The sequence below is a fragment of the Ambystoma mexicanum genome, chromosome 8 (genome assembly GCF_040938575.1).
Source record: "Ambystoma mexicanum isolate Mex_15411 chromosome 8, UKY_AmexF1_1, whole genome shotgun sequence".
Taxonomy (NCBI): domain Eukaryota; kingdom Metazoa; phylum Chordata; class Amphibia; order Caudata; family Ambystomatidae; genus Ambystoma; species Ambystoma mexicanum.
The window spans coordinates 305053202-305079299 of NC_090929.1; the positions used below are offsets into that span (position 1 = coordinate 305053202).

General features: G+C 47.8%; 1 protein-coding gene across 2 annotated transcripts in view; it reads left to right on the forward strand.

The window, feature by feature from the left end:
- Window positions 1-26098, forward strand: part of LOC138471859 (ficolin-2-like) — a 522856-nt gene that overhangs the window by 485502 nt on the left and 11256 nt on the right. Inside the window, exon 10 of one of the 2 annotated variants that reach the window (XM_069609717.1) lies at window positions 8696-9131. The exons of the other annotated variant lie outside the window; for it this stretch is intronic. Within the exon in view, the coding sequence (XP_069465818.1) occupies window positions 8696-8934 (239 nt within the window). The 3' untranslated portion in view covers window positions 8935-9131. Of the gene's footprint in view, window positions 1-8695; window positions 9132-26098 lie in introns of those variants that run through there. 2 annotated transcript variants of the gene reach the window in all.

Consider the following 26098-nt stretch of genomic DNA (forward strand, 5'->3'; position numbering starts at 1 on the left):
CTATAAGTGGGCAGAGGTTTTGTAAAGTAATGTTGCGGTTGTTTCTGGTGAGGGTTTGGGGGATGGTAGGGGTTGGAGAGTTTGGTTGTGAATTCCCTTGTATGGAGAAGGAGATGGCGTGGTGGTCAGACCAAGCAGTTTGCTCGTTTTTTGTAATGGTCGTAGAGCAGTTGAGATCCGCTAGCCAGTCCAGGGTCCTGCCTTTGTTGTGGGTAGGGTCTGTGATTCTAAGCTTGAACCCTAGTTGGGAGATGGTGCTTTCCAGGGAGAGTGCATTGGTATCGTTTGGGTCGCCGAGACCGAGGTTGAGGTCGCCAAGAAGGATAATTTGAGATCCTGTTTTGGTGTTGGTGGTCAAGAGGTCAGATATCTCTTCCTCAAATGTGGTGATGGGGCCTGGAGGTCTGTAAAGGAGGTGTAATAGTATGGTTTGTGTGGCAGAGAGTTGGAGCTTAGCTGACAGAAGTTCTGCAGATCGGAAGCTAGGCGGCGGGATTAATCTAAGTCCAAGGGATGTTTTAGCGATGAAGGCTACTCCTCCTCCTTTGCCTGTGTCCCGGTCTTTCCTTAGTATTGAATAACCTTCTGGGATGGCGAGGGATAAGGCTGGGCCTGCTGCTTGGTGCAGCCAAGTTTCCGTGATAGCCAGGAAGTGTAGATTGTTGACAGAGATGAAGTCTGCGATATCTAGCGCATGGGCGACCAGGGAGCGGGCATTGACAAGGGCGCCCTTGATTAGTGGTTGTTCAGATGTACTCAAGAGGGCTGATTGGGTGATGTTCAAGGTTTGAGCGGAGTTTGCTTGAATGTGTGCGGGATGAAAGGAGTGTTTTTTGGCGAGTGTTTTGGGGGTTATGAACCGAGAGCCGAGTCTCAGGTTTCTGTCTTTTAATGTGCATGGGTTCCAAGGAGTGGGTGGAGCAGCAAATCGGCGGATCCATTCTATAGGACTGAGGGCGTCGGGCTTGTCAGTATGTTGGGCCTCCAAAAAGCCCATAGTAAGTTGGGTTGGGAGTGATTGCGGAAGGGGTTTGTGGTGGGTAGTGTTGTTGAGGTGGAGCAGGGCGAGTGTAGCTGTTAGGGTGAGCGAGGCTAAGTAGAAGTTTGCCATGGGTGGTCAGAGTAAGACCCGGGTGTAGTTGGCCGAGGTTGACTAGGTGGTAGTAATAGAGTAGTTTGAGGTGAGGTGGGAGCCGACTGGGTCGGGATAGGCAGGAGGGCAGGTAGTCAGGTCAGAGTCGGTACAGAGGGCACGGTGGTCAATGGACTAGGCACAGAGGCTAGCAGATAGGCACATTCTAAACTGAGGCGTATAGGAAAAGTACATGTTAAATGTATGCACCAGGGCACAATATAGCAGACTAGATGGTCTGTAGGCGACCAAAAGGCACAATATAGCAGGCTAGATGGTCTGTAGGCGACCAAAAGGCACAATATAGCAGGCTAGATGGTCTGTAGGCGACCAAAAGGCACAATATAGCAGACTAGATGGTCTGTAGGCGACCAAAAGGCACAATATAGCAGGCTAGATGGTCTGTAGGCGACCAAAAGGCACAATATAGCAGGCTAGATGGTCTGTAGGCGACCAAAAGGCACAATATAGCAGGCTAGATGGTCTGTAGGCGACCAAGAGGCACAATATAGCAGACTAGATGGTCTGTAGGCGACCAAAAGGCACAATATAGCAGGCTAGATGGTCTGTAGGCGACCAAAAGGCACAATATAGCAGGCTAGATGGTCTGTAGGCGACCAAAAGGCACAATATAGCAGGCTAGATGGTCTGTAGGCGACCAAAAGGCACAATATAGGAACAATATAGCAGATTTCAATAGAGTCAGTTAGGGTTTAAACATACAGTGGTGTCTCCGGTGCTGGCAAGTACTTACAGTACGTTCTTCATTGTCCGGGTGGAAGTGTATCGGTTGGAGTGTAGAAAATTTGTGCAGGGGGGTGGCCACGCCGCGCTCCCATGCGCGTAACAGGCGCAGGAACAGGCCTTTGTGTGGCCTTAGTGCTGGCCGCCGGCGAATCCGCCTGCCGGCGGAACCAGCTGATGTGATCGAGGCTCAGCCTCGGTTTCGCGCCGCTTCGCGCCCGGCATGGGCAAGTCAGGCGCTGTAGGGGGACAGGGTCAGGCAGGCCCTGTCCGTGTTGCGCTGGAGCCTGGATCCTCTGCTGGGCTGGGGGGGCTCCAATGTTGGTCCAATGTGTTTTGGGGTGTGGGGTGTCCCATGAGGCAGGGCCTGCCTGCAAGTTGCCGTCATTGGTGGGGTCGGGGGACATGAGGCAGGGCCTGCCTGCAGGTTGCCGTCACTGGTGGGGTAGGGGACATGAGGCGGGGCCTGCCTGCAGGTTGCCATCACTGGTGGGAGGACATGAGCCGGGGCCTGCTTGCAGGTTGCCGTCACTGGTGGTGGTGGGGGGGACATGAGGCAGGGCTTGCCTGCAGGTTGCAGTCACTGGTGGGGTGGGGGGACATGATGCGGGGCCTGCCTGCTGGTTGTCGTCACTGATGGTGGTGGGTGGACATGAGGCTGGGCCTCCCTGCAGGTTGCTGTCACTGGTGATGGTGAGGGGACATGAGCCAGGGCCTGCCTGTGGGGTATGGACACGGGTGATGGGGGGACCCATGTGTGGGTTGCCTGTGGGGTATGGTCACAGGTGTTGGGGGGGCCCATCTGGTGTGGGCTACCTGCGGGTATGGTCAAGGGTGATGGGGGGCCCATGTGGTGTGGGCTGCCTGCGGGGTATGGTCATGGGTGTTGGGGGGCCCATGTGGTGTGGGCTGCCTGCGGGGTATGTTCACGGGTGTTGGAGGGACCCATGTGGTGTGGGCTGCTTGCGGGGTATGGTGTTGGGTGATGGAGGGCCCATGTGGTGTGGGCTGCCTTCAGGGTATGGTCACAGGTATTGGGGGGGTCCATGTGGTGTGGGCTTCATGCAGGGTATGGTCATGGGTGTTGTGGGAGCCCATGTGGTGTGGGCTGCTGCGTGGTATGGTCACGGGTGATGGGGAGCCCATGTGGTCTGGGATGCCTGCGTGGTGTGTTCGCAGCTGATGGCTGCACGCAGAGGCCTTTCCACAGGATTTGGCTGGTGTGACCGGGGTACACGATTATGCTGGGGTGCAGAAGGGGTAGGCGTGAGCTTTTCCATGTGATTTGGCTGGTGCGACCGGGGTACATGATTACACTGGGTTGCGGAAGGGGTACGAGCGGGCCTTTCCATGCGATTTGGCTGGTGCGACCGGGGTATGCGATTACGCTGGGGTGCGGAAGAGGTACGTGCTGGCCTTTCCATGCCATTAGACTGGTGCAACCGGGGTATGCGATTACGCTGGAGTGCGGAAGGGGTATGCGCGGGCCTTTCCACATGATTTGGCTGGTGCGACCGGGGTATTCGATTACGCTGGGGTGATGAAGGGTACACGTGGGCCTTTCCACGTGATTTAGCTGGTGCGACCGGGGTACGCGATTACGCCTGGGTGCTGATGGGGTACACTCAGGCCTTTCCACACAATTTGGCTGGTGCGACCGGGGTACGCATTTACGCTGGTGTGCGGAAGGGGTACATGCAGGCCTTTCCACGCGATTTGGCTGCTGCGACCGAGGTGCATGCAGATTTTTCACAGGATTACGATGGGGGGGCTGTATGCTGGCCCACGGATGGCGCCGGGCCTTGCAACATATTAGGCCATTCACTGGCTTTTTCCTGCGCACGGGGGCGTGCTGGGGCATTACTGGTGCTGCTTGATGTTCATTGCACCACCACAACTTGTGCCTCGGGAAATCCATGAATATGCATGCTGCGCAATTGCTGGTTTGCTCCTTCTTGGCGTGCGGCGCTTGCGCTACTTCTGCACTGGATTCTATGAATCGGGCCCTAAGTCATTGCTCTTCGAGTATACCGCCAGCACATTCATTGAATTTTGCAAACCAAACGGTAAAGAATTACCAGGTCGTCAGCATAACTAAACCATATTATGCGCTCTGTGCCACTTTATTGGGGAAGCTTGTGCGTACTGGCTAGCACAGGATCTAATTCTGCCAGGTACATATTAAATACAGTGGTGCCAGAAAGCAGCCTTGTTTGAGCCCACGATTGGTACTAATCATCTTGGAGAGGGTACCTTCTAAGTCCAGTCTCACCTAGATTAATGTACCTTAGTAACCCGGCGAGAGCGAAGCAGAATGCAACAAGCATTCTGATTGGCTCTCGCCAGGTCCCTACCTGGCCGGGAATCCCTCCATCAGGATTCCATGGCCTTTGTCCCCGGCGGGGGGCATGGCAGCCCCTCAGCCAATGAGGAGGCTCGAAAGGGGTCATCCCCACTCAGAGCCTCCCTGTGGCTGAGAGGCTGCCTTCGCGCCTTCGCCAGGGACTCGGGTACGTTTTTTTTTTTTTTTAATCCCTTCACTCCCTCCCACCCGCCCCCCCAACTTACCTTCTTGGTCCTACGTCCCCGGCGGGGGACGAGGGAAGCCTCCAGCCGTGTGGAGCGGGGACATCACGCTCTGCGCCTCCACATGGCTGGCGGCTTCCCTCGTCCCCCGCCTGGGACGAAGGTACGTTTTTTTTTGTCCCACTCCCACCCTCCCAACCCCAATTACCTTCTTTTTGATCCTCTTTTCGGTAGCGGACGTGCTGAGAACACTTGTGTTCCCAGCGCATCCGCTCCCGATGGCCGCCATGGAAAGGGAAAACAGACTCCGTGTTCCCTTTCCATGGCGGCGGCCATTTTCTTTTTTTTTTTTTTCTCCCGAAACGCTTCAGTGTTTCGGGACAAACAAAAAAAAGCTTTCAGTGCCCCGGTCACGCAATTTTTGCGGGCCGGGGTACTAATAGCAATAGAACCCTCGCGTCGGGGGAATTACCGACTCTGGTAATGCCCGGGGCCCATAGGTAAGGACCTGAGCCCCCAACAGTCGGGTTCTATTGCTTAATTGGGATATCCCATCTAGTCATCTTACTTACTCCACAGCTAACCTCTATTGATAACATCAAAAAAATAATCCCTGCTTGTGTTTGTATCCCAATCAATTTCTGGAGCACAGTAGCATTATGAACTGTGCCAAATCCAGATCTAAAGCCAGTTTGGAATGTTTATAGGATACTTTCTTTTCTTTCCCAACGTTTAATGTCCTTCAACAGAAAATGTGCATAAAGCTTACTGGATGCATCAAGCATTGCCAGCAGCCGGTAATTCCCCACCTGGTTCTGCCATGTCTCCATTTTTAAATACTAGGATAATATATGACATTTGCCAAGAGGAGGGGGACCAAACCACCATTGGAGATGCTTCTAAACATGCTTGCAAGCCCCGGACCCCTGACACATGACTTCTTTTTATCATCGCCCTTATGTCCTGAGTAGAAAGTTCAAAATGGCATCTATATTGACATAGAGAGATCGAATTGTCCTGGTACATCAGATCCCTAAACAAATCCTCACTTTTCCTCCCCAATAGGTTTGCTTGTTTGTGTGCTATTTTCCTGTGTGAATTCTTGATACATGCACCAGACCTTTTTAGCATTTCTACTTTTTAGTGCAACATACATAATATTCAATCTGGCAGATGAAGCGAACACCTTGGGGTTTATTATGCAACTCCGATATTCTTTGTTTTAATTCATGAATCTCTTCCTTTTGAGTGGTGCATGAATGAGCACTATTACAACAAGCCTTTATCACCATTTTCCTTAAGAGCTTCTTCCTGGCAGCAATTACGGCATCATACAGGGTGACCATATTGTCATTATCTCTAACAACTCTACGCTGGTTATTTGTGCCATAAGAATGGGCTAACGTTTTTAGTGTTTCCACAGTCCTATCACTACCAGATTCGTCAATGCTTTAAATCCGATTAGACTGCATCAAGCCAAAATGCTTATTCAGTCATTTGATATTTTTACGAAGCCAAATAATGAAATCCCCCGTCTCATTAACATAATGCCACCCATTAAGTTTGGCGTTCCTAACATAACAAGCCACTTGTAACGGCATGTTCAGTACTACATGATCACTATTGGAATTAAACTGGGAAATTAAGAAACTGATCTAATTCCTAATGTCAAAGAATCCTCAGTGAAAGAATAAACATGATCCACTATTCCAATTCAGATGAAGTACACACTTTTTAGTGTACTCTACTTCTGGTTAGGTGTTGAGCAGTAAGGAAGAGGGTGAATGGATGGAAGGACAGGAGAAGTACAGAAAGGTTAGCATTTGCAAGTGCTGGACAGGCGGAAGAATAAGAAAAGATGATGATTGCATAGAAGAATCATTGTTTAAAGGACCATGAAGGGGAATGATAGAGGGACTGTTGTGTAGGGCACAGACATTATTGAAGTGGTAGTATTTTGTTTTGTATGTGCACACTGTAATGTTCTGAGTGATTAATTAAAAGAAAATAATTGATTATTCTTTTTATCATTCATTTTAGGGTATTTATTGAGCCCAGACCTAGCTCCTGGAAGCAACAGAGAACTTTACAAATCGTAGGGGGAAGGACACATGGAGGGAAGCAGGGATACAAGCAAGCTTGGAGGGGGAGGGTAGGCAATTTGCAGCAAGGGATCTACAAGCAACCAAGGGAGGAAACAGTGGGGAGCAGATCTCCCACTCTCAGGTAGGCTGCTAGGGAGAAACCATTCCATAAAGAGGAGGGTCTTGGGATCCTTTCTAAAATGTAGATGTGAGGGTGGTGAATCTGGTGTTGTCAGGTAGGAGGTCCAGAATCTTGAGGCATAGGCAGAGGAGGTCTGTCTTCTGGTTCTTTCCTTTCTGCACCAGCAGAGTTCAATTCTGCACATGCTGGGATTCTTTGTAAGGCAACTTTGGAACTTCAGGGTGACAGCCTTGTAGAGTATGCAACAGAATTTGAAGATTATATGTGCTTGTGGCAGGAGCCAGTGCAGTTCGACGAGGGTCAGGGTGATGTGGTTTAAATTACAAAGCCCATGCAGGACACATCTCTGGGTGCCAGGTTAGTTGCCAGAAGGCCTTCCAAGAGGTCATAAAGTTGGGAGAAGACCAAGACTTGGACAGAAGATCTGAAGTTGTTTTCTGGGAAGAAGGGCTTGATTTCCTACAGCAGTGAAAGTTGGTACCAACCCTGTTGTGTTGTTTGAAGGAGAAGTGTCTGTTGATGATGATCCCAAGGGGCTTGGTGCAGGTGGCCAGCTGGGGTGTGAAGCCCTATTTTAATTCTTTTATTAATTTTATTGTTTAAAGCGCAGACCTAGCTCAAGAGCAGCAGAGCGCTGTACAGATGTGGGTAGCCGGCATTTGGGCTGGCATCTCATAGGACTCCATGGAGGGGATTGCTTTTTTTGCCGGTGGGGGCCTGATTTACCTACAGCTCTTGGCAGATTCAACATCTGCAAAGGATGTCCATTGTGTTCCTTTCAAACCACAAAGCTACTGATTACACCTCTAGTGTCCTCCTGTCTCAACTACTGCTCGTCTGCACATGATGTGGCCTTGAGGGATGCTAGGGTGACAGTGAGGTTTTTCATAGTGAGCCTCGAAATTAGTCCAAGTAGTTGTGACTTTGTGACATGGGAGGTGTAGTGAGTGTGCTGTCAGTTGTGGCATTGGTGTCTAAGAGTTGGACGATCTTCCTGATCTTGTTGATGAAGAAAGACCTGATGGCAGTGGATTTGTCGATGGAGTGCAGTAACGGTGGGCCGGGCAGAGGGTGGATGAAGTGCTGCATGGTTTTGAAGAGGGCTCTGCTTTCATTGTTGGCATTGGCTGTGGTGTTTGGGCAGTAGCTGGCCTTGGCAATGGTGATCAGCCACCATTGTCTACCATGCACTTCCTTCGGCAGTGCATGATGCAAACTAGGGAGGCTCCATGCTATGCCATAGAAAATGGTTTCAACTGACTTACCTTCCTCATTACAATGAAAAAGCTTGATTCAATTCATTGTGTTGAGACTGGCAAGCCTTTTACAAAATCAAAACAACAAAGCAAAACCTTTTAATTAAAAAAATATTTTTCAAAACACCAAATCATAATGCATGTGTTCATATTCTAAGGCATCAACAATCATGTTTAAAAATTGTACAAATCATGAACTGTTTGGATCAAAAAGGTAATTTACAATATAAAAACATGCATAATAATTTGGTACTTTGAAAACACAAGTATTATCATTAAAAGCCTTAGAAGTGTCAGCACACTAAGAAAACTCAGTCTATTTTTTCTTATAATTGACTTAATTTGATGTAATAACAGACGGGAATGCCCTTGACTTTCATTAGTTGAAAAGACATTGATAGGATATTGTGCAGTACAAAGCAACACCTATACCATTAACAACATTATTTAGTTTCTTTTACTTGACTTCTCTGCCTCATTGTTGAATTCCATTATGACTCCCCATGACTACACATTTCTCACTGAGCACCATTACGAAATGTGCATATGTTTCATTGTAAGAACGTCTTACCTTTCTTCTTCTTTGTCTTTTTGCTTTTGTCATTGTTGTGCTTAGATCCTCACTTGTATTCCTTGGTATTTGTAATGCTATTCTTTCTCACTAAACTACCAATATCAAGAGATGTGAACTACAAATAAAATGCGTGATGGTGTTTTCATTGTTAATCAGTCTGTTTATAAAGGGACCTGCTTGGTCCAGAGGCTGCTGTACTAGCAGATAGAAAATTAGCTTTCCTGCTTGTTTTAACAGGTGATTCGATGGAAGTACATAACAATATGTTTTTCACCACTCGAGATAAGGACAACGATACGTTTGAAAAGAACTGTGCTGAAATTTGGAAAGGGGCCTGGTGGTTCCACAAGTGTTTCCATTCCAACCTGAATGGGTTTTATTCAACTGTCATCAGCCAGAGCGGTGTCACCTGGTGGAGCGTCAATTACAGCTACTATTCCTTCAAAACGACTGAAATGAAAATTCGCCTCGTTTAGCTCTTGGACAATTGCTATTTATGCTGATGGATAGCAACAAAAATAGCACCTTCTGTTTCCAATTAGAGCTGACCTGTAGAGGTACATGTTCCATTTAAAATGGAAATGTATGTACTTTCAAAAACTAATTGCAATGTATAGATTATTACATGCATACATATACAGTTTGAAAAACAATAAAGAGTTTGAACCAGAAATCTAGCATTTCGATATATTTAAAATGAAAATGCATTTTAGATACATCTATTCTCATGCAAGGGGATCACGTTGGATGTTTTTTCTGTAAAATCTTGAAAACACATTACCACAGCACACATGTTCTCTCTCAATACTGGTCAAAGTAAATGAGATTTTATCCGCAAAAGACACGATTGCTCACCTTGTCATTAACTTATAAATCCTCCATATTGCGGTCAATCGAAAAGAATATTTTACATGTTTAATGTGGCCATGTAACAGGTTAAATAGACCCGCCCCTTCTTGATCATCATGTTTACACCTTTTTATTAAACAATGTATCATAAGCTACAGTATCAATTTTAAACAAATGTGACGCAACGTTATAGCCAAAAGGCTCATGACTAACATCTTTTGAATTCTGTAATTACAGGTTTTCAATTTCAACCTACAAGTGATGTTCCTAATATTCCCCCGTCAGTCCCATTGAAGCTACCTGGCAGAATACCTTATTACCCCAACATCCTCTCTTCCCAGCACATGTCCAAACCTGTGAAGGCAGGCTGCTATCCTCAAGAGGCTCTCCCACAAATGCCCTCCCTTTTTAAGGGGCCTCCATGCTCCCTTTCCCATGGGCTATAAGAAGAGTTGGTCTACCCACAATCATTCTGTTCTGTTTGCCGTCCTGAGCGCAGCTCGCCCAGGTGAACACAGACTGGGCAAGCTCGTCATCTCTCACCGCCAGATCTTCCTGGTTCCTATGATCCCTGCTGGGCTCATATAGTGTTTTATTTGTCTTTCTTGGATTCAAGACCCCCGGAGAGAATAGGGGGGCTGCCAAGGTTGGATGAGACTAGGTAGCTTTGCGTGATCCCACCATTGCGGCTCCATAGTGGCTTGCAGTAGGGTGAGGCTCTGCAGCGCTACGAGGCCATGGATCCGAATCATGCAGAGGTTCTCTAGAGATGTTTATTCATCCCGGTTTCCCACTGTCCGTAAGATGTCTAAGTAACAGTGCCAAGCTTTAGCAGAAAACTCTGCAGATGTTCTTACCTCCTCTCAACGAAACTCAGCAACTATATTCCTGAACTGCTTTTCACAACAAACAATCATCTCACCTTCAGAAAATAGCTACAACTCTGGTTATTCAGCTTACACCAACACCAAAGACCAATGCTATTAGCCATGGAGTTCGCCACTCTGCCACCACCTGCTCCACTGAATCCCAGATGCCTGCTTCTTGTTGGTTGACAGCATAATATGATGACTTCACTTGCTCGACACTAGGGGGAAAGTGACCCAATGTGATTTTAGAGCCATGTCATCAGTCCTTTGTCTACTTGTCCTCATACTCATGATGAACTAGACTTTTCCACCCTCTGACTTCTCAAAGGCCATTTTCACCACAAGAACTACTCTATCTTCCAATGCAGGTACAGTCTTGTATGAAAAGTAAGTCCAGCTGGGAATTTACATGCATGTCTCAAAACTTTTTTATTTTTATTTATTCATTTGTGTTACGCCTATACAGCAGAAAGTGTTTCCAGGGGCCACCAAAACAATAGGGAGGGTTGGGGAGGGGGGGGGGAACAGAGGTAAAAACCACAATAACAGTAGTACTAGGCCTTGTGACATTCTGATCATGCAAGTGCAGTATAAGAAGTTCACGGAAGGGGGAAAAATAAAGGTGAAGGGATAGGGAGAGGGTGAAGAAGGAGAGGTGCGGATGGAGGTGGCCCAAGGGGCTCAGCAAGTGCTAAAGGGTGCCCAGTAGGGCAAGTGCCAGGGTGAAGACAGGGACAGGGGTTATTGATGAGAGGACAGGAAGTGGACCAGCCTCAGAAGACTAGTCAGTGAAGGGTAACTGAGGGCAAGTGCTGGTAGGAAAGGGTGCGCGTGAAGACTGGTCGAATTATGGCCTGATCCCAGAAAAGACTCGAAAGGTACAACAGGCAACCAGTCAAAGCGGCAGGAGGAGACTAGCAGGGGAGGTGGAGAGGGAAGGAGGAGGAGAAAAGGAAGGTCTTGAGAAGCATCGAGAACTTAAGAAGATCCGGCTCAAGTTGGAGATGGGCAGGGAGGCCATTTCAGAGGGAGGCTCCCGCCGAAGAGAGAGATCTACCCCCCACTCTCTGCTTGGAGAAACATCTGATCTGACAAGAGTTTGAGCTAGAGGATGGAAAGACTGTAGCCGGGAGGTATTTAGGGAGAGAGAGTTGGATGTAGTGAAGTCCCAGACTCCAGAAGGCCTTGTGGATGATGCAGAGTGTCTTGAATTTGATCCTTGCACCAACTGGAAGCCAGTGAAGGGATTTCAATGCTGGAGAGATGCAGCCCCTGGGCTTGAGGACAAGGATACATCTTACAGTCCTATTATGGATTAGTTGAAGAGCGCAGAGGGAGGAAAGAGGCAGATTAAGGAAAAAACTGTTACAATAATCAAGCCTTGAGATAACCAGAGCTCTGCAGACATCGAGTTTCTGGGGGAAGGTGAGGAAATGGAGAATGCATCTGAGGAGGTGAGGCCGTCTTCGCAAGGTCATCGATATGAGTTGAGAAGGAGAGAGAGGAGTCGAAAATAATGACAACCAGGTTTTTAGCCTCAAATGATGGTGAGGGAAGGGCACCCGAGGAGGCTGGCCAGAGTGTAGGAGGGAAGGAGGGGGTAGCAGTCCCAATGAGAACGATCTCAGTCTTACTGGTGGTAAGGCAGAGATCGTTAGCAGCACACCATGTCTGAATAGCAGTCAGTCAGGAATACGAGAGGAAGGAGTGGAGGAAGAGGAGAATAGCTGTGTGTCATCAGCATACCACTGGAAATGAGGAGAGAAGGTGGAAATCAAGTGGGCGAGAGGGGCAACGTAAATGTTGAACAGCCAAGTCAAGAGGATAGAGTCCTGAGGGGCACCGAAGGTCGATAGTGTAGTAGAGGAGAAAAAAGGGATAAATTGGACTTGGTAGGACCGCTAACAGAGGAAAGAGGTCACTTAATCCAGTGCCTGGTCCGTGATGCCGGGGGGTATCATGGAGTTGATTTATGAGGATGGAATGATTGACCATGTCAAAGGACAGATCAGGATGGATAAGGGCGGAAAAAGAAATGGAGTCAATGTTTGAGAGCAGATCATCACTGGTGTTCAGGAGAGCAGTTTCTGTGCCTCTGGCTGCTCTGAAGCCAGACTGGTGGTCGTGGAGACATCCAACAGATTCAGTGTGGTGGATTAGTTGGGACAAGACTAACTTGTTCAGGAGTTTGCCCAGGAAGGGGGTAGTGGAGATAGGGAGGTAGTTTGCTGGGCAGGAAGGGTCGCAGATGGCTTTTAGGTGGGGGTACTGAAGGGAGTGCTTAAGGGGTGAAGGGAAGTAGCCAGCAGCAAAAGAGTGGTTACAGAACTCAGCCAAGGAGGGAAAGAGAGAGGCAACATTGTCCTTGATAGTTCTAGAGGAGCATGTAAGCACCTGTTTGAAGGATACTTTCAAACAGACTAGACTAGACTGAGACTAGAGACTAGAGCAGACTGTCTTGATGACCTCATCAGGTGCTATGGGTGAGAAGGAGGAGAGTAGGAGGGGGGAACAGGAGGGATCATTGGGGTGTACATGCAGGTGTCGGGGGGCATAGAGGAGAGAGAAAGAGGGCAGGATGTCCTGAGTTTTGGTTGTGAAATGGGAGGTCAATGCTGTGTATAGGGTCTGAGAAGGAAGAGTAGAAGTGGAGACTGCAATAGGTTTGGCAAGTTCCTTACAGATTCTGAAAAGTTCAGCCATATTGTTTGTGGCCCCAGAGGAGCGGGATTGGATATGGGCCTGTTTCCTGGAGCAGATGGAGAGTCTGTATTGCCTTTGGAGTATGGGAAAGGTCAGTTTGGGCTTCATGCAGATCCTCATGGCAGGGGCAAGGATCTCAAGGGTGTTGGAGATGGAGAGGTGAAAGTTAGTAAGAGCTGAGCCAGTGTGAGAGTGAATAGTAGGAGTGGGGGGAGTGAAGGAGGTGGCAAAAGCAGCTACTGACACTCGCTTCATCGGTCGAATGACGGAAAAGAAGACTGGCAGTGCGGGCATGGGCTTAGCCAGGGAGCCCAGGAGCTCCAGATGTGCTGTTGTTAATGGTTATTTTTTTTAATTGATACTGACATTAACTAATGTCAATGGGCCTCATTAGGACCCTGGCGGTAAGGGGTTTGCGCCAGCGTTAGCTGCGCCGACCCCTTACCGCCAACTACGAGTTCCCAGAGCGCCATGGTCACTTTTCCGCCCGCTTTTTGCGGGCGTAAAAATCCATGGCGCTATGGGACCTCGGTGTTAATTACGCCACCGTAGTGTACGGTGGCGTAATTAACACCTTCCCCACTCCCATTGAGCCCTATGGGGCCGAAATGGGAATGGGGAAGGGTAAATGGGTCAATGGGGACTTACCGCCCCGCCGACCTCGGAATGGGGCGGTAAGTCCGCCATCCGCCATGGCGTAAAGGGACTTTGCGCCATGGCGGAAAAGTCCGCCGATGGCGGAAAAAATCCGCCAGGGTCGTAATGAGGGCCAATGTGTTTTAAAAGCTTTGTGGACCATATATTAAATATTGCACCTCGAAAAAGACTGATGTGGTAGAAACACATGTCGACAAAATCAGTATTGACCATGGAATAAACACTTTCATCACAGTTTATATATGTTGACAAGTTTTTTCATCTTATTACAATTACTCTATGTCAGTGCATGTACATGGAACAAATCCAATATCTATATCTTCATTCTAGGCAGGGGCAGCCTACAGTTCGATAGTCTGCAGCTGAACAAGGAATCTGACACATTTTCTCTCATCTTAGCCACAGCACACTCGCTCCTGGTCACCCCAAACATACCTGTTGTCTTTTAATTCGATTAGACTGCATCAAGCCAACATGCTTATTCAGCAATTTAATATGTTTACAATGACAACTGATTAAATTCTATCTCTCATTAACATAATGCCACCCTTTAAGTTTGGTGTTCCTAACATAACGAGCGGCTTGTAATGGCATATTCAGTACTCCATTTTCACTATTGGAATTAAACTGAGCGTGAGTTCATTCTATGTAAGGTTCTAAGCTTTTCTCTCTAAATAGATAATAAATGGAACTGTAATGATGATGGTTCTGCCAAGTCCGGTTCATTATGTCTATAATTGTTTTGATGTAGAGTAGGATTATGCACTTAATTCACATAATTGTGTAAAAACAGGCAGTGTAATTGCTAGACTGATATATGGAAGTGATCTAATTCCTAATGTCCTCTCAAAGAATCCTCAGTGAATGAATAAACATGCTCCACTATTCCAATTCAGATGAAGGACACACTTTTAAGTGCACTCTACTTCTGGTTATGTGTTGAGCAGTAAGGAAGAGGGTGAATGGATAGAAGGACAGGAGAAGTACAGAAAGGTTAGTGTTCACTACTGCTGGACAGGAGCAACTTTAGGAAAAGATGATGATTGCATAGAAGAAGGTCTGTTTAAAGGACCAGGAAGGGAATGAAAGAGAGAATGTTGTGTGGGGCACAGGCATTATTGACGTGGTAGTATTTTGTTTTGTATATGCACACTGTAATTTTATTAGTGATTCATTAAAATAAAGGAATTGATTATTCTTTTTATCATTCATTTTAGGGTATTTATTGAGCTCAGACCTAGCTCCTGAAAGCAACAGAGAACTTTACAAATCGTAGGGGGAAGTACACATGGAGGGAAGCAGGGATACAAGCGAGCTGGGAGGGGGTGGGCAGGCAATTTGCAGCAAGGAATCTCCAAGAAACCAAGGGAGGAAACAGTGGGGAGCAGATCTCCTACTCTCAGGTAGGCTGGGGAGTGGAGCATGTTAGGGAGAAACGATTCCCTAAAGAGGAGGGTCTTGTGATCCTTTCTGAAATGTAGATGTGAGGGGGTGAGTCGGTTGTTGTCGGGAAGGAGGTTCCAGAGTCTTGGGCGTAGACAGAGGAGGTCTGTTTTATGGTTCTTTCCTTCCTGCACCAGCAAAGTTCAGTTCTAAACATGTTGAGATGTAAGGAAACATTGGATCTTCAGGGTGACAGCCTTGTAGATGATGCAACAGAATTTGAAGATTAAATGTGCTTGCAGCAGGAGCCAGTGCAGTTCAATGAGGGTCAGGGTGATGTGGTTTAAATTGCAAAGCCCATGCAGGACACATCTCTGGGTGCCAGGTTAGTTGCCAGAAAGCCTTCCAAAAGATCAACAAGTTGGGAGAAGACCAAGACTTGGACAGAAGATCTTAAGTTGTTTTCTGGGATGAAGGGCTTGATTTCCTGCTGCAGTGAAAGTTGGTACCAACCCGGTTGTGTTGTTTGAGGTAGAGGTGTCTGTTGATGATGAAGCCAAGGGAGTTGGTGCAGGTGGCCCGCTAGGGTGTGAAGCCCTATTTAAATTCTTTTTTCATTGTTTTGTTTTGTTTAAAGCACAGACGTATCTCGGGAGCAGCAGAGCGCTGTACAGAGTGTGGGTAGCCGGCATTTGGGCTGGCATCTCATAGGACTCCATGGAGGGGATTGCTTTTTTTGCCGGTGGGGGCCTGATTTACCTACAGCTCTTGGCAGATTCAACATCTGCAAAGGATGCCCGTTGTGTTCCTTTCAAACCACAAAGCTACTGATTACAGCTCTAGTGTCCTCCTGTCTCAACTACTGCTCGTCCGCACATGATGTGGCCTTGAGGGATGCTAGGGTGGCAGTGAGGTTTTTCATAGTGAGCCTCAAAATTAGTCCAAGTAGTTGTGACTTTGTGACATGGGAGGTGTAGTGAGTGTGCTGTCAGTTGTGGCATTGGTGTCTAAGAGTTGGATGATCATGCAGATCTTGTTGATGAAAATAGACTAATGGCAGTGGATGTTTCGATGGAGTGCAGTAACGGTGGCCCGGGCAGAGGGTGGATGAAGTGCTGCATGGTTTTGAAGAGGGCTCTGCTTACATTGTTGGCATTGGCTGTGGTGTTTTGGCAGTAGCTGGCCTTGGCAATGGTGATCACTCATCAGGGTCTACCATGCAGTTCCTTCGGCAGTGCATGATGCAAACTAGGGAGGCTCCATGCTATGCCATAGAAAATGGTTTCAACTGACTTACCTTCCTCATTACAATGAAAAAGCTTGATTCTATTCAGTGTGTTGAGACTGGCAAGCCTTTTACAAAATCAAAATAACAAAGCAAAACCTTTTAATTAAACAAATATTTTTCAAAACACCAAATCATTATGCATGTGTTTATATTCTAAGTCATCAGCGATCATGTTTAAAAATTGTACAAATCATGAACTGTTTTGATCAAAAAGGTCATTTAGAATATAAAAATATGCATAATAATTTGGTACTTTGAAAACACAAGTATTATCAGTTAAAGCCTTAGCAGTGTCAGCACACTAAGTACACTCAGTTTTCTTTTCTTATAATTGACCTAATTTGATGTAATAACAGACGGAAATGCCCTTGACTTTCATTAGTTGAAAATACATTGATAGGATATTGTGCAGTACACAGCAACACCTATACCATTAACCGCATTATGTAGTTTCTTTTACTTGACTTCTCTGCCTCAATGTTGAATTCCATTATGACTCCCCATGATTACACATTTCTCACTGATCACCATTACGAAATGTGCATATGTTTCATTGTAAGAGCGTCTTACCTTTCTTCTTTCTTTTTCTTTTTGCTTTTGTCATTGTTGTGCTTAGATCCTCACTTATATCCCTTTGTATTGGTAATGCTATTTGTAATGACTAGCAAAGGTTCTGCTGGTAATCCGGGTCCTGTCTCTGCCCCGCGACCCTGTTGCTATTGGAATGCAGGGGTCGCGAGGCAGAGACAGGGACCGTTGATGTGAACTGAGGCCATGGTGCTCCGGGCAGGCCTGTTACAATAAAGACTTCTTCAAACTTTCCATGTTGCCTCCATCCAATCCTTTCATATGGCGATGAGGATGGGATGGACGAAGTCTCACAGGCCCGCCGTGTGGAGAAGCGCTGTGCTGTGAGGGGCCGCTCAGCTGCTGTGGAGAGCGTCCGGCCTTGAATGCAGCCACCGGGATCTATGCGCACACAACACCCCGAGCTCGCAGGACCCAAGCTGACCAGAGTGAGCCTGTTTTCCGCAGCCCCTGCGGCGAGGAGTCATGCAGGGGCCGACAGGCGACTAACGGTCACCGCGGGTTGCTACACACACGCCAGAGTTCAGCTGACACAGCCACTGAGGTGAGGAGAGGGGAAGGACATTTCAATCTCTCCAGGGCCGTAGTTCCGGAAAACTTTCCCCTTCTGGGCAAGGCTCCGTGAAAAAAAGGGGAGGAGCTGAGAGCTTGCCTATAAGCTCTCAGCTCATTGGATCATCGGTTTGAAGAAGAAGGGGCACAGCAAAAGGGACCATAAAACAGCAGTGATAATTGAATGCCTTAACCCTTTAACTGCCATGGGTCCCCCCCCCAATGCCAAGGCCTTTTTTGGTGATTTCGGTATGTGGCCATTCAATGCCTTGTAACTTTTTTGTTACATGAGATATCTTGGCCAAATTTGGCTCCCTTTTTTCTCACATTTTGGCTCACTTTTTTCCCACCCAGGAATCCTAGGTTGCTGTAGGGGGGTGAGAGAAAATAACCAAAAAGTGCGAACATTTTGTGTTTTTTCAAAAGATGCGAATAAAATGATGTGCAAAGAAGCCTGTGGTCTTTTCCTTGTAAGATCTAGGAACAAATGGTTTGCTGTGCTGAATGCCCCAATTTCCTGGCTTTCAAGAACAGTTTGAGTGTAAACGACAAAACATTATTTTGATGTGGTTATCAACGGTTTTGTGAGAGGTAGGCGATTTTGGCAATTTTTGCCAATTGGACATGCATGGACGGAATGGAAGAAAAAGGTAGGAAAGTCGAATTGGAGGACAGAAACTCATACATTTCTGAAAAGTAGACAAAATTCCAAGTTTAGGAAGGGGTTATTTGCGTCAGTCGGGCAAAAACTAGGTAGGGGAAAATGACATAGATTGGGGGAAAAGCGGGAAAATTACTGAAAAAAAGGTATGTGGTGGACATGGTTGGCTTGGTACGGCAATGGCTTCTATGAATTTTGAGAAAAGCAATGCTCTGCTACATTCCCCAGCCTGTTGCAGTTAGGAAAGCATACATTTTTTTGTAGTGTTTTATAAAACAAGCAATACAACAAGCCAAACACTGAGCTATGGTACACAGGTGTTTTATGCTCACGGCCTGAACTGATGTACTTAGCATGTGTAAATCAGGAAAACCAATGTGGTGAAGAACAGCAAGCATACATTTTTTGAAAGAGCACAGGCAGACCTTTTCAAGGGTAGGTGACTTATGCAGGTTACAAAAGTGTATGGTGCCTAAAGCAGTGACTAAATGTAGGGCACATTTGGGAAATGAAAGGGTTGTGTGACAAAGGGCACCAGCAAATGGGTCAAAACGTTATGACAACCACACAAACACAAGAAATGTTATACCTTCCCGCGTTCCCACATGTGTACCGATGGAAACGGTACCTCACATGTGTGGGTGCACCTACCTGGCCGCCAAGGGGAAAGCCGAACACACCCCTAACCCAAAGTCTTTTCAGACATCTGAATTTCACGATTTTTCCAGACGGGCACACCATACAGATATGGGCCTAGGGTGTCCAAGCCACCAAGGAAAACAGGGAACTTCATGCATTTCCGAAAAGAGGACGCACATGGGAATCCACAGAGGTCTGACTTGCACAAATCGGCCCACAATTTATTACCCAGACACCCCAGCAAAGTCCAAAATGTGGCAAAAAAACGTATTTTCCGCACATTTCACCCGGCTCACTCAACTAAACACACTGCCAACAAAACATGGCCTACCGTCCCGCGTTCCCACAGGTGTCCTGATGAAAATGGTACCTCACATTAGTGGGTGCACCTACCTGGGCGCCAAGGGGAAAGCTTAAAACACAGGTAACCCCAAGTCTGTTCTGACAGCTGAATTTCACACTTTTTCCAGATGGGCACACCATACAGATATGGGCCTCGGGTGTCCAAGCCACCAAGGAAAACAGGGAACACCATGCATTTCCGAAAAGAGTACATCATGGGAATCGCCAGAGGTCAGACTTGCACAAATTGGCCCACAATTTATTACCCAGACACCCCGGCAAAGTCCGAAATATGGCAAAAAAACCTGCATTTTCCGCACATTTCACTCGGCTCACCCACCGAAACAAGCCGACAACAACACATGAACTACCGTCCCACATTCCCACAGGTGTCCCGATGAAAATGGTACCTCACATGTGTGGGTGCACCTACCTGGGCGCCAAGGGGAAAGCCTAAAATACAGGTAACCCCAAGTCTGTTCTGACAGCTGAATTTCACACTAGTTCCAGACGGGCACACCATACAGATATGGGCCTCGGGTGTCCAAGCCACCAAGGAAAACAGGGAACCCCATGCATTTCCGAAAAGAGGACATCCGTGGGAATCTGCAGAGGTCTGATTTGTGCAAATCGGCCCAGAATGTATTACCCAGACACCCCGGCAAAGTCCGAAATGTGCGGAAAAAATACGCATTTTCCACAAATTTCCCTCGGCTCACCCATCGAAACATGCCGCCAACAACACATGGCCTACCATCCCGCGTTTCCACATTTGTCCCGATGAAAATGGTACCTCACATGAGTGGATGTAACTACCTGGGCGCCATTGGAAAAGCCTAAAACCCAGGTATCCCCAAGTCTGTTCTGACAGCTGAATTTCACACTTTTTCCAGACGGGCACACCATACAGATATGGGCCTAGGGTGTCAAAGCCAGAAAGGAAAACAGGAATCCCCATGCATTTCTGAAAAGAGGACACCTGTGGGAATCCACAGAGGTCTGCCTTGTGCAAATTGCCCAGTGTTTATTAGCCACAATCACAGACAAAGTGTGCTATTTGGTGGGGGAAAAACACAATGTTCACTTTGTCTGGGGTTCTGGGTAATAAATTATGGGCCGCTGTGCGCAAGTCAGACCTCTGTGCATTCCCATGGGTGTCCTATTTTCAGAAATACATGGGGTTCCCTGTTTTCCTTGCTGGCTTCGACACCCTAGACACAAATCTTTAGGTTGCCCACATGAACAAAATGTGCTGTGCCGAAAGGCTTGGGGTTACCAGTGGGGTACCCTTTTCCTTTTGCGCCCCGCTAGGTGCACCCACACATGTGAGGTACCGTTTTCATCGGGGTACCTGTGGGAACGCGGGAAGGTATGACATCTGTTGTTGGCGACGTGTTTCGGTGAGTGGTCAGAGAGAAATGTCTCTGAAATTGGCTGGAAATAAAGACAATTCTCATACATTTTGCTCTGGCTTCCCACCGAAACACGTCGCCAACAACAGATGTCATACCTTACTGCGTTTCCACAGGTGTCCCGACAAAAACGGTACCTTGCATGTGTGGGTGCACCTACCGTGGGCGCAACAGGAAAAGGGTAACTCACTGGTAACCCCAAGCCTTTCGGCACAGCACATTATGTTCATATGGGCAACCTACAGATATGGGCCTAGAGTGTCGAAGCCAGCAAAGAAAACTGGGAACCCCATGCATTTCCCCCCTCACCCTAAATGGGTGGCGGGGACACCTCATGCAGGCCTCCCTGGGCCTCCTACAAACGGTTGCGTGAGGTACACCCTCCTCTATTTCGGGTGGGGGGGGAGAGGGCCCCCAAAAATTGTGGGACAGGCCCCCCAGTGGGTGGGGCAGCAAGGTTTGGGCACCCCGGGACCAGATTGGCACACCAATGTGCCCCTCAGCGCCAAGGCAAGTTTAGTAAACAAAGAAAAAAAATCAAAATGGCAGGCTGCCCTTTAGCGGGGGCTGAGGGGCAACCTACAAAGCCAAGGAATTTTCTAATGTGAAGGGGGGGCACCTCTCCACAACCACCCCAATTGGACGGCCGGCACATCTCATGTAGCCCTCCCCGGGGGCATATAAGTGGGGGGGCTGTCCTGCACTCCTCCCTGGGCTCAGGCGTCCCTTCCTAGGAGCAGATATCTGGTCCCAGGGAGGGCTGCATGACATGGCACCCACTCTATTGCGGGTGTGGGGTTGGGGGGTCAAGGCCCCATCCCATTAGAAAATTCCCCATCCCTTTGGGGTGCCCCACAGCCCCCCTAAAATGTGTTCCACCATTTTCACTTTGGGAACCCAACTCCCCTTGGGCAGAGGGGCACATTGGTGTGCAAATCTGGCCCCGGGGTGCCCAAACCTTAACGCCCCACCCAATGGGGGGCCTGTCCCACAATTTTTGGGGACCCTCTCCCCCCCTCACCCCAAATGGGTGGCGTGGGCACCTCATGCAGGCTCCCTGGGCCTCCTTCAAACGGCTGCGTGAGGTACACCCGACCTCCATTTGGGGTGGGGGGAGAGGGCCCCCAAAAATTGTGGGACAGGCCCCCCAGTGGGTGGGTCAGTAAGGTCTGGGCACCTCGGGGCCAGATTGGCACACCAATGTGCCCCTCTGCGCCAAGGCAAGTTTAGTAAACAAAGACAATTATTCAAAATGGCAGGCTGCCCTTTAGCAGGGTCTAAGGGGCCCCCTACACCGCCAGGTAATTTTCTATTGTGAAGGGGGGTGCACCTCTCCACCCCCACACCAATTGGAGGGGCAGCGCATCTCATGTAGCCCTCCCTAGGGGCAGATAAGTGGAGGGGCTGTCCTGTACTCCTCCCTGGGCTCAGGTGTCCCTTCCTAGGAGCAGATATCTGGTCCCAGGGAGGGCTGCATGACATGGCACCCACTCCATTGTGGGTGGGGATTGGGGGGATCAACGCCCCATCCTATTAGAAAATTCCCCATCCCTTTGGGGTGCCCCACAGCCCCCACTAAAATGCGTTCCACCATTTTTTCCTATGGTAACCCAACTCCCCTTGGCGCAGAGGGGCACATTGGTGTGCCAATCTGGCCCCGGGGTGCCAAAACCTTACTGCCCCACCCACTGGGGGACCTGTCCCACAATTATTAGGGGCCCTCTTCCCCCTCAACCCAAATGGCTGGCGGGGGCACCTCATGCAGGCCTCCCTGGGCCTCCTACAAACGGCTGTCTGAGGTACACCCCCCTCCATTTGGGGTTGGGGAAGAGGGCCCCCAAGAATTGTGGGACAGGCCCCCCAGTGGGTGAGGCAGTATGGTTTGGGCACCCCAGGACCAGATTGGCAGTACTTGAAAGTTCCCAACATGGCTACAAATGCAGTTAGATGTTGGCATCCTTCAGTCAGCGGTACCTGGAGGTATGCTTGAGACAGGTCAATCACTGAGAAATGCTTTGCACCATTCAGTGTTGTAAATTGTTCTCCAATGATGGGTAGTGTGTGCCTGTCAACTAAAATGTTCCTATTTAGATCTCTCCAGTCTACATAAAGTCTTATCTCTCCATTCGATTTGGCTGCCACCACCACCGGAGACAGCCATTTGTAACATTCCATCCTCTCAATAATTCCTCTTTGCAACAGGTTTTCAATCTCTTGTTTCACTTTGCCACTCAAATTATGTGGTGTTGGTCTAACTTTATGTACATTGGGAATTGCTCCATTCTTGAGATTGATCTTGTGCTCGAAACCCTACAACACCCCTAATTCTTCAATAAAAACATCTGGAAACTCCTGCTCCCATTTGTCCTTTACTTCAGCCACAGTGATGGGATATTCCACACTCGCTTGTATTCTTATCCCTAACTTCCGCTGCTCACCCCAGCCTAAAAGTGACAATCCCTCCTGGGTCAAATAGACATCCGCCTCACAACTACGGCTTTTATACTTTCTGGATGCTTGAAACTTTTCTAGGACTTTGATTTTTACATTTCCATAGGCATACGGTTCAATCATATGATCACTGGGTTGCTCCACTTTCCCTTGTACACACCCTTAAAAAGTTTTCCTTGATATTAGTGTCCAAGGAGAGCAGCTATCAACCTTCATGGTGACTACCTTTCCTTCGATCATAAAAACATTTGTTGGTCCGTTCCCTCGAGAGGACATATCTGCCACCTCCAACACATGCTTCCCTTGATGACTCTGTGGAACCACAGAACTTTCCTCTTGCTCTGGCATTCTTCTTCCTGTCTCTACATTCTCTACGTGTCCAGAATCATGGCAGACTCTTGCGAAATGTCCTCTTCTTTTACATTTCATACAATTGATAATCCTGGCCGGGCAAAACATACTTGAGGAAATATGGCGATTACTACCACACTTAAAGCATTTGACTTCTCGGTTCATACTTGGTTTCTTTGTTCCCCTTATTGCTGCAACTTCAGTCCCTTGTTTGTACGCTTGACATATACTTGCACGTCTGCTCCATACTTCTAGCCATCTCTACCACCAAATCCAATGTAAGATCCTTAGATAACAATCTCTCTTGCAGCTTGGCGCTATTTGTACATCGGACTAATTAATCTTGTATGAGTGAGTCTGTAAGATGTCCAAAATCGCAGGTATGGCTCAAAGTTCTTAGTGCAGCAATGTACTTCTCCACCGGTTCTCGTGGTTCCTGGGATCTCTGTAAGAACTTATGCCTTCCGATTGTGGTATTCCTTTTTGGTTCAAAGTGAGCTGACAGCTTCCTCTTAGCTGTGCTAAATTGATCAGCATCTCCCTGACCTTCTTGGAGCGGATCTGGTAACCCATCATATACCCCGCGGCCTTCCGCCCCTAAAGTGGGCAGCAGGATTGCTTCTTTTCTGGCAGACGCAAACTTTTCTCCACCTATGGCAACCAGATTTGTGTCAAACAGTTTTTTTCCATCGGTCCCATCTGATAGCCGGCGTACCGGGCTCTGGTAGGGAAGGTAGGGGTGGAGCCATACTTGCGGCCGCCATGTTTGCAGTGTCATTGTACCAGTTTTGACTTCCTGTGTTGCAACACAATCTAATTCCTAAATGTTATAAACAGGTTTAAGTTTGCAGTATAATTATGCCAAATTGGCACCTTGCTTAATATTTTTTTTCTTTCTTCCTTTCCCTTGCTCACAAACCTAATAGTAGGTCCATGTACCTGCAGTGCCCTTATTTATTTTTCCTGTAGGCCATTCAATTGTCACTGTTGTTTATGGTCCCTTTTTCTGTGCCCCTTCTTCTTTAACCTCGTCAGTGCCAAGGACGAGGAATTTCGTCCTTGGAATTCCCTCGAGGGTGCCAAGGACGAGATAGCTCGTCCTTTTTGGCACTCTGTTTTGAGCGCTCCCTGCAAAGCAGGGAGCGCTCAAAACAGTAATCCAACCCCCTGGCTATGTGAGGGGGAGGTCCCCATTCACTGCCAGGGGGCTGGATTACCTTCAGTTTCACGTCAGCGTGCATAAAGCACGCTGATGTGAAAGTGAAAGCAATTTTTACCACAGCAGCCATTTTGGACTGATGCAGTGAAAATAAAAGGTGAGTGTTCACCTTTCCCCCCGTCGATCTCCGGTTGTATTTCAAGCCAGAGATCGGGGGAGGTGTTGTTGGAAAGGGGAGATTCTCCCTTTTCCAACGACACCCTTTGTGACAGCATTGCTGCCCGTTTGGGCTGGCGTCGGCGGCAGCCGTTTTCCAAAGTGTGATGGAAACAGTAATGGGGGGGAGTGCATAACATCGTTTTTTTCAAGATGACATATTGATTTATGCTAATTCTGAGAGAGAGCATGATGAGATCCATAGGCAGGTGTTAAGTAGGCTGAGTAGTGCTGGCCTGACCATGTGTAGAAGCAAGTGCAGAATTGGAGTTGACTGTGAATGTGTGAAACCCAAAGAAAGTCTAGTTGATGCTATGAAAGGTGCTCCTTTGCCAACAGATACAGATCAAGTGAGATTGTTCCTTGATTTGGCGGAATACTATCATAAATGTGGTAAAGATTTTGCATCTATGTCCACTGAGGATTTTGCTCAAAGAGGGTGTTAGGTTCCAGTGGAGTGTGGAGTGTGGAGAGGCTTTTGAAAAAATCAGGGAGGGGATAATCAAAGCGCCCTCGATTGGCAAGTTTGACCTAGCTGACAAGTTTGTTTTGGTGGTAGATGCCAGTGCTTTGGGATTAGGTGCAACATTGATACAATATGATAAGAGCAACTCAGAAAGTGTAATAGCGTTCCCTTCTCGTGCCCTCAGAGGTGCAGAAGGAAATTACTCGGTCATTGAGCGAGAAACTTTAGCAATGTTATGGGCAGTTAATCATTTCAAGTACTTCTTGTGGGGGAGGAGATTTGTTGTAAGGTCGGACCACAAACCAATGGTACAACTTTTTGAGAGCGGAAGATGGACATTGGGATCTCCGAGGATCAGCAGATGGGGTTTAGGACTTCATATGTACAATTTTGATGTAATTTACTTGCCAGGAAAAAAATAATGTGGTAGCAGATTGCCTGTCGAGATTACCTGTGAAGAGGGAGGAAAATACAGGAATGGGGAGATGGAGCAATGTGTGGTGACTGAAGTGGAGAGTGCAGTGGGACGATAGAGATGGACGCAAGAAGAACAATTAGACGAGGATTTGAAGTTGATAAAACAGTGGACAGTAGAGGGTTGGCCAGAAAAGAAAGTGATTGACAGAAGGTTTGATGTGTGGTGGGAGGTCAAAGAGGATCTAAGTTTGATCGATGGAATGCTGAGGAGAGGGCAATTTTATGTGCCTCCGGAGACTCTTAGGGTAGTCTTGGTGGAATTGGCACATCAAGGGCATCAAGGTGAGGGGACAATGAAAAGGAAATTGAGACAAAATGATTGGTGGCCAGGGATGGATAAGATGGCTGAAAGGTGTGTGAAGAATTGCATGTCTTGCCAGTCAAGCGATAAATGCAGAGTGGTGTGGTACACACCCATGTTTCCCAACACCGTTCCAGACCAAGCGTGGGTAAAGTTGGCAGTGGATATCATGGGACCTATAGCTGGTTTGGGTGATGGGTTCAAATTTTTATTTGTGATGGTGGATTTTCATTCCAAATTGGTGGAATGGGAGGCAGTTAGAGAGGTAACTGCAAA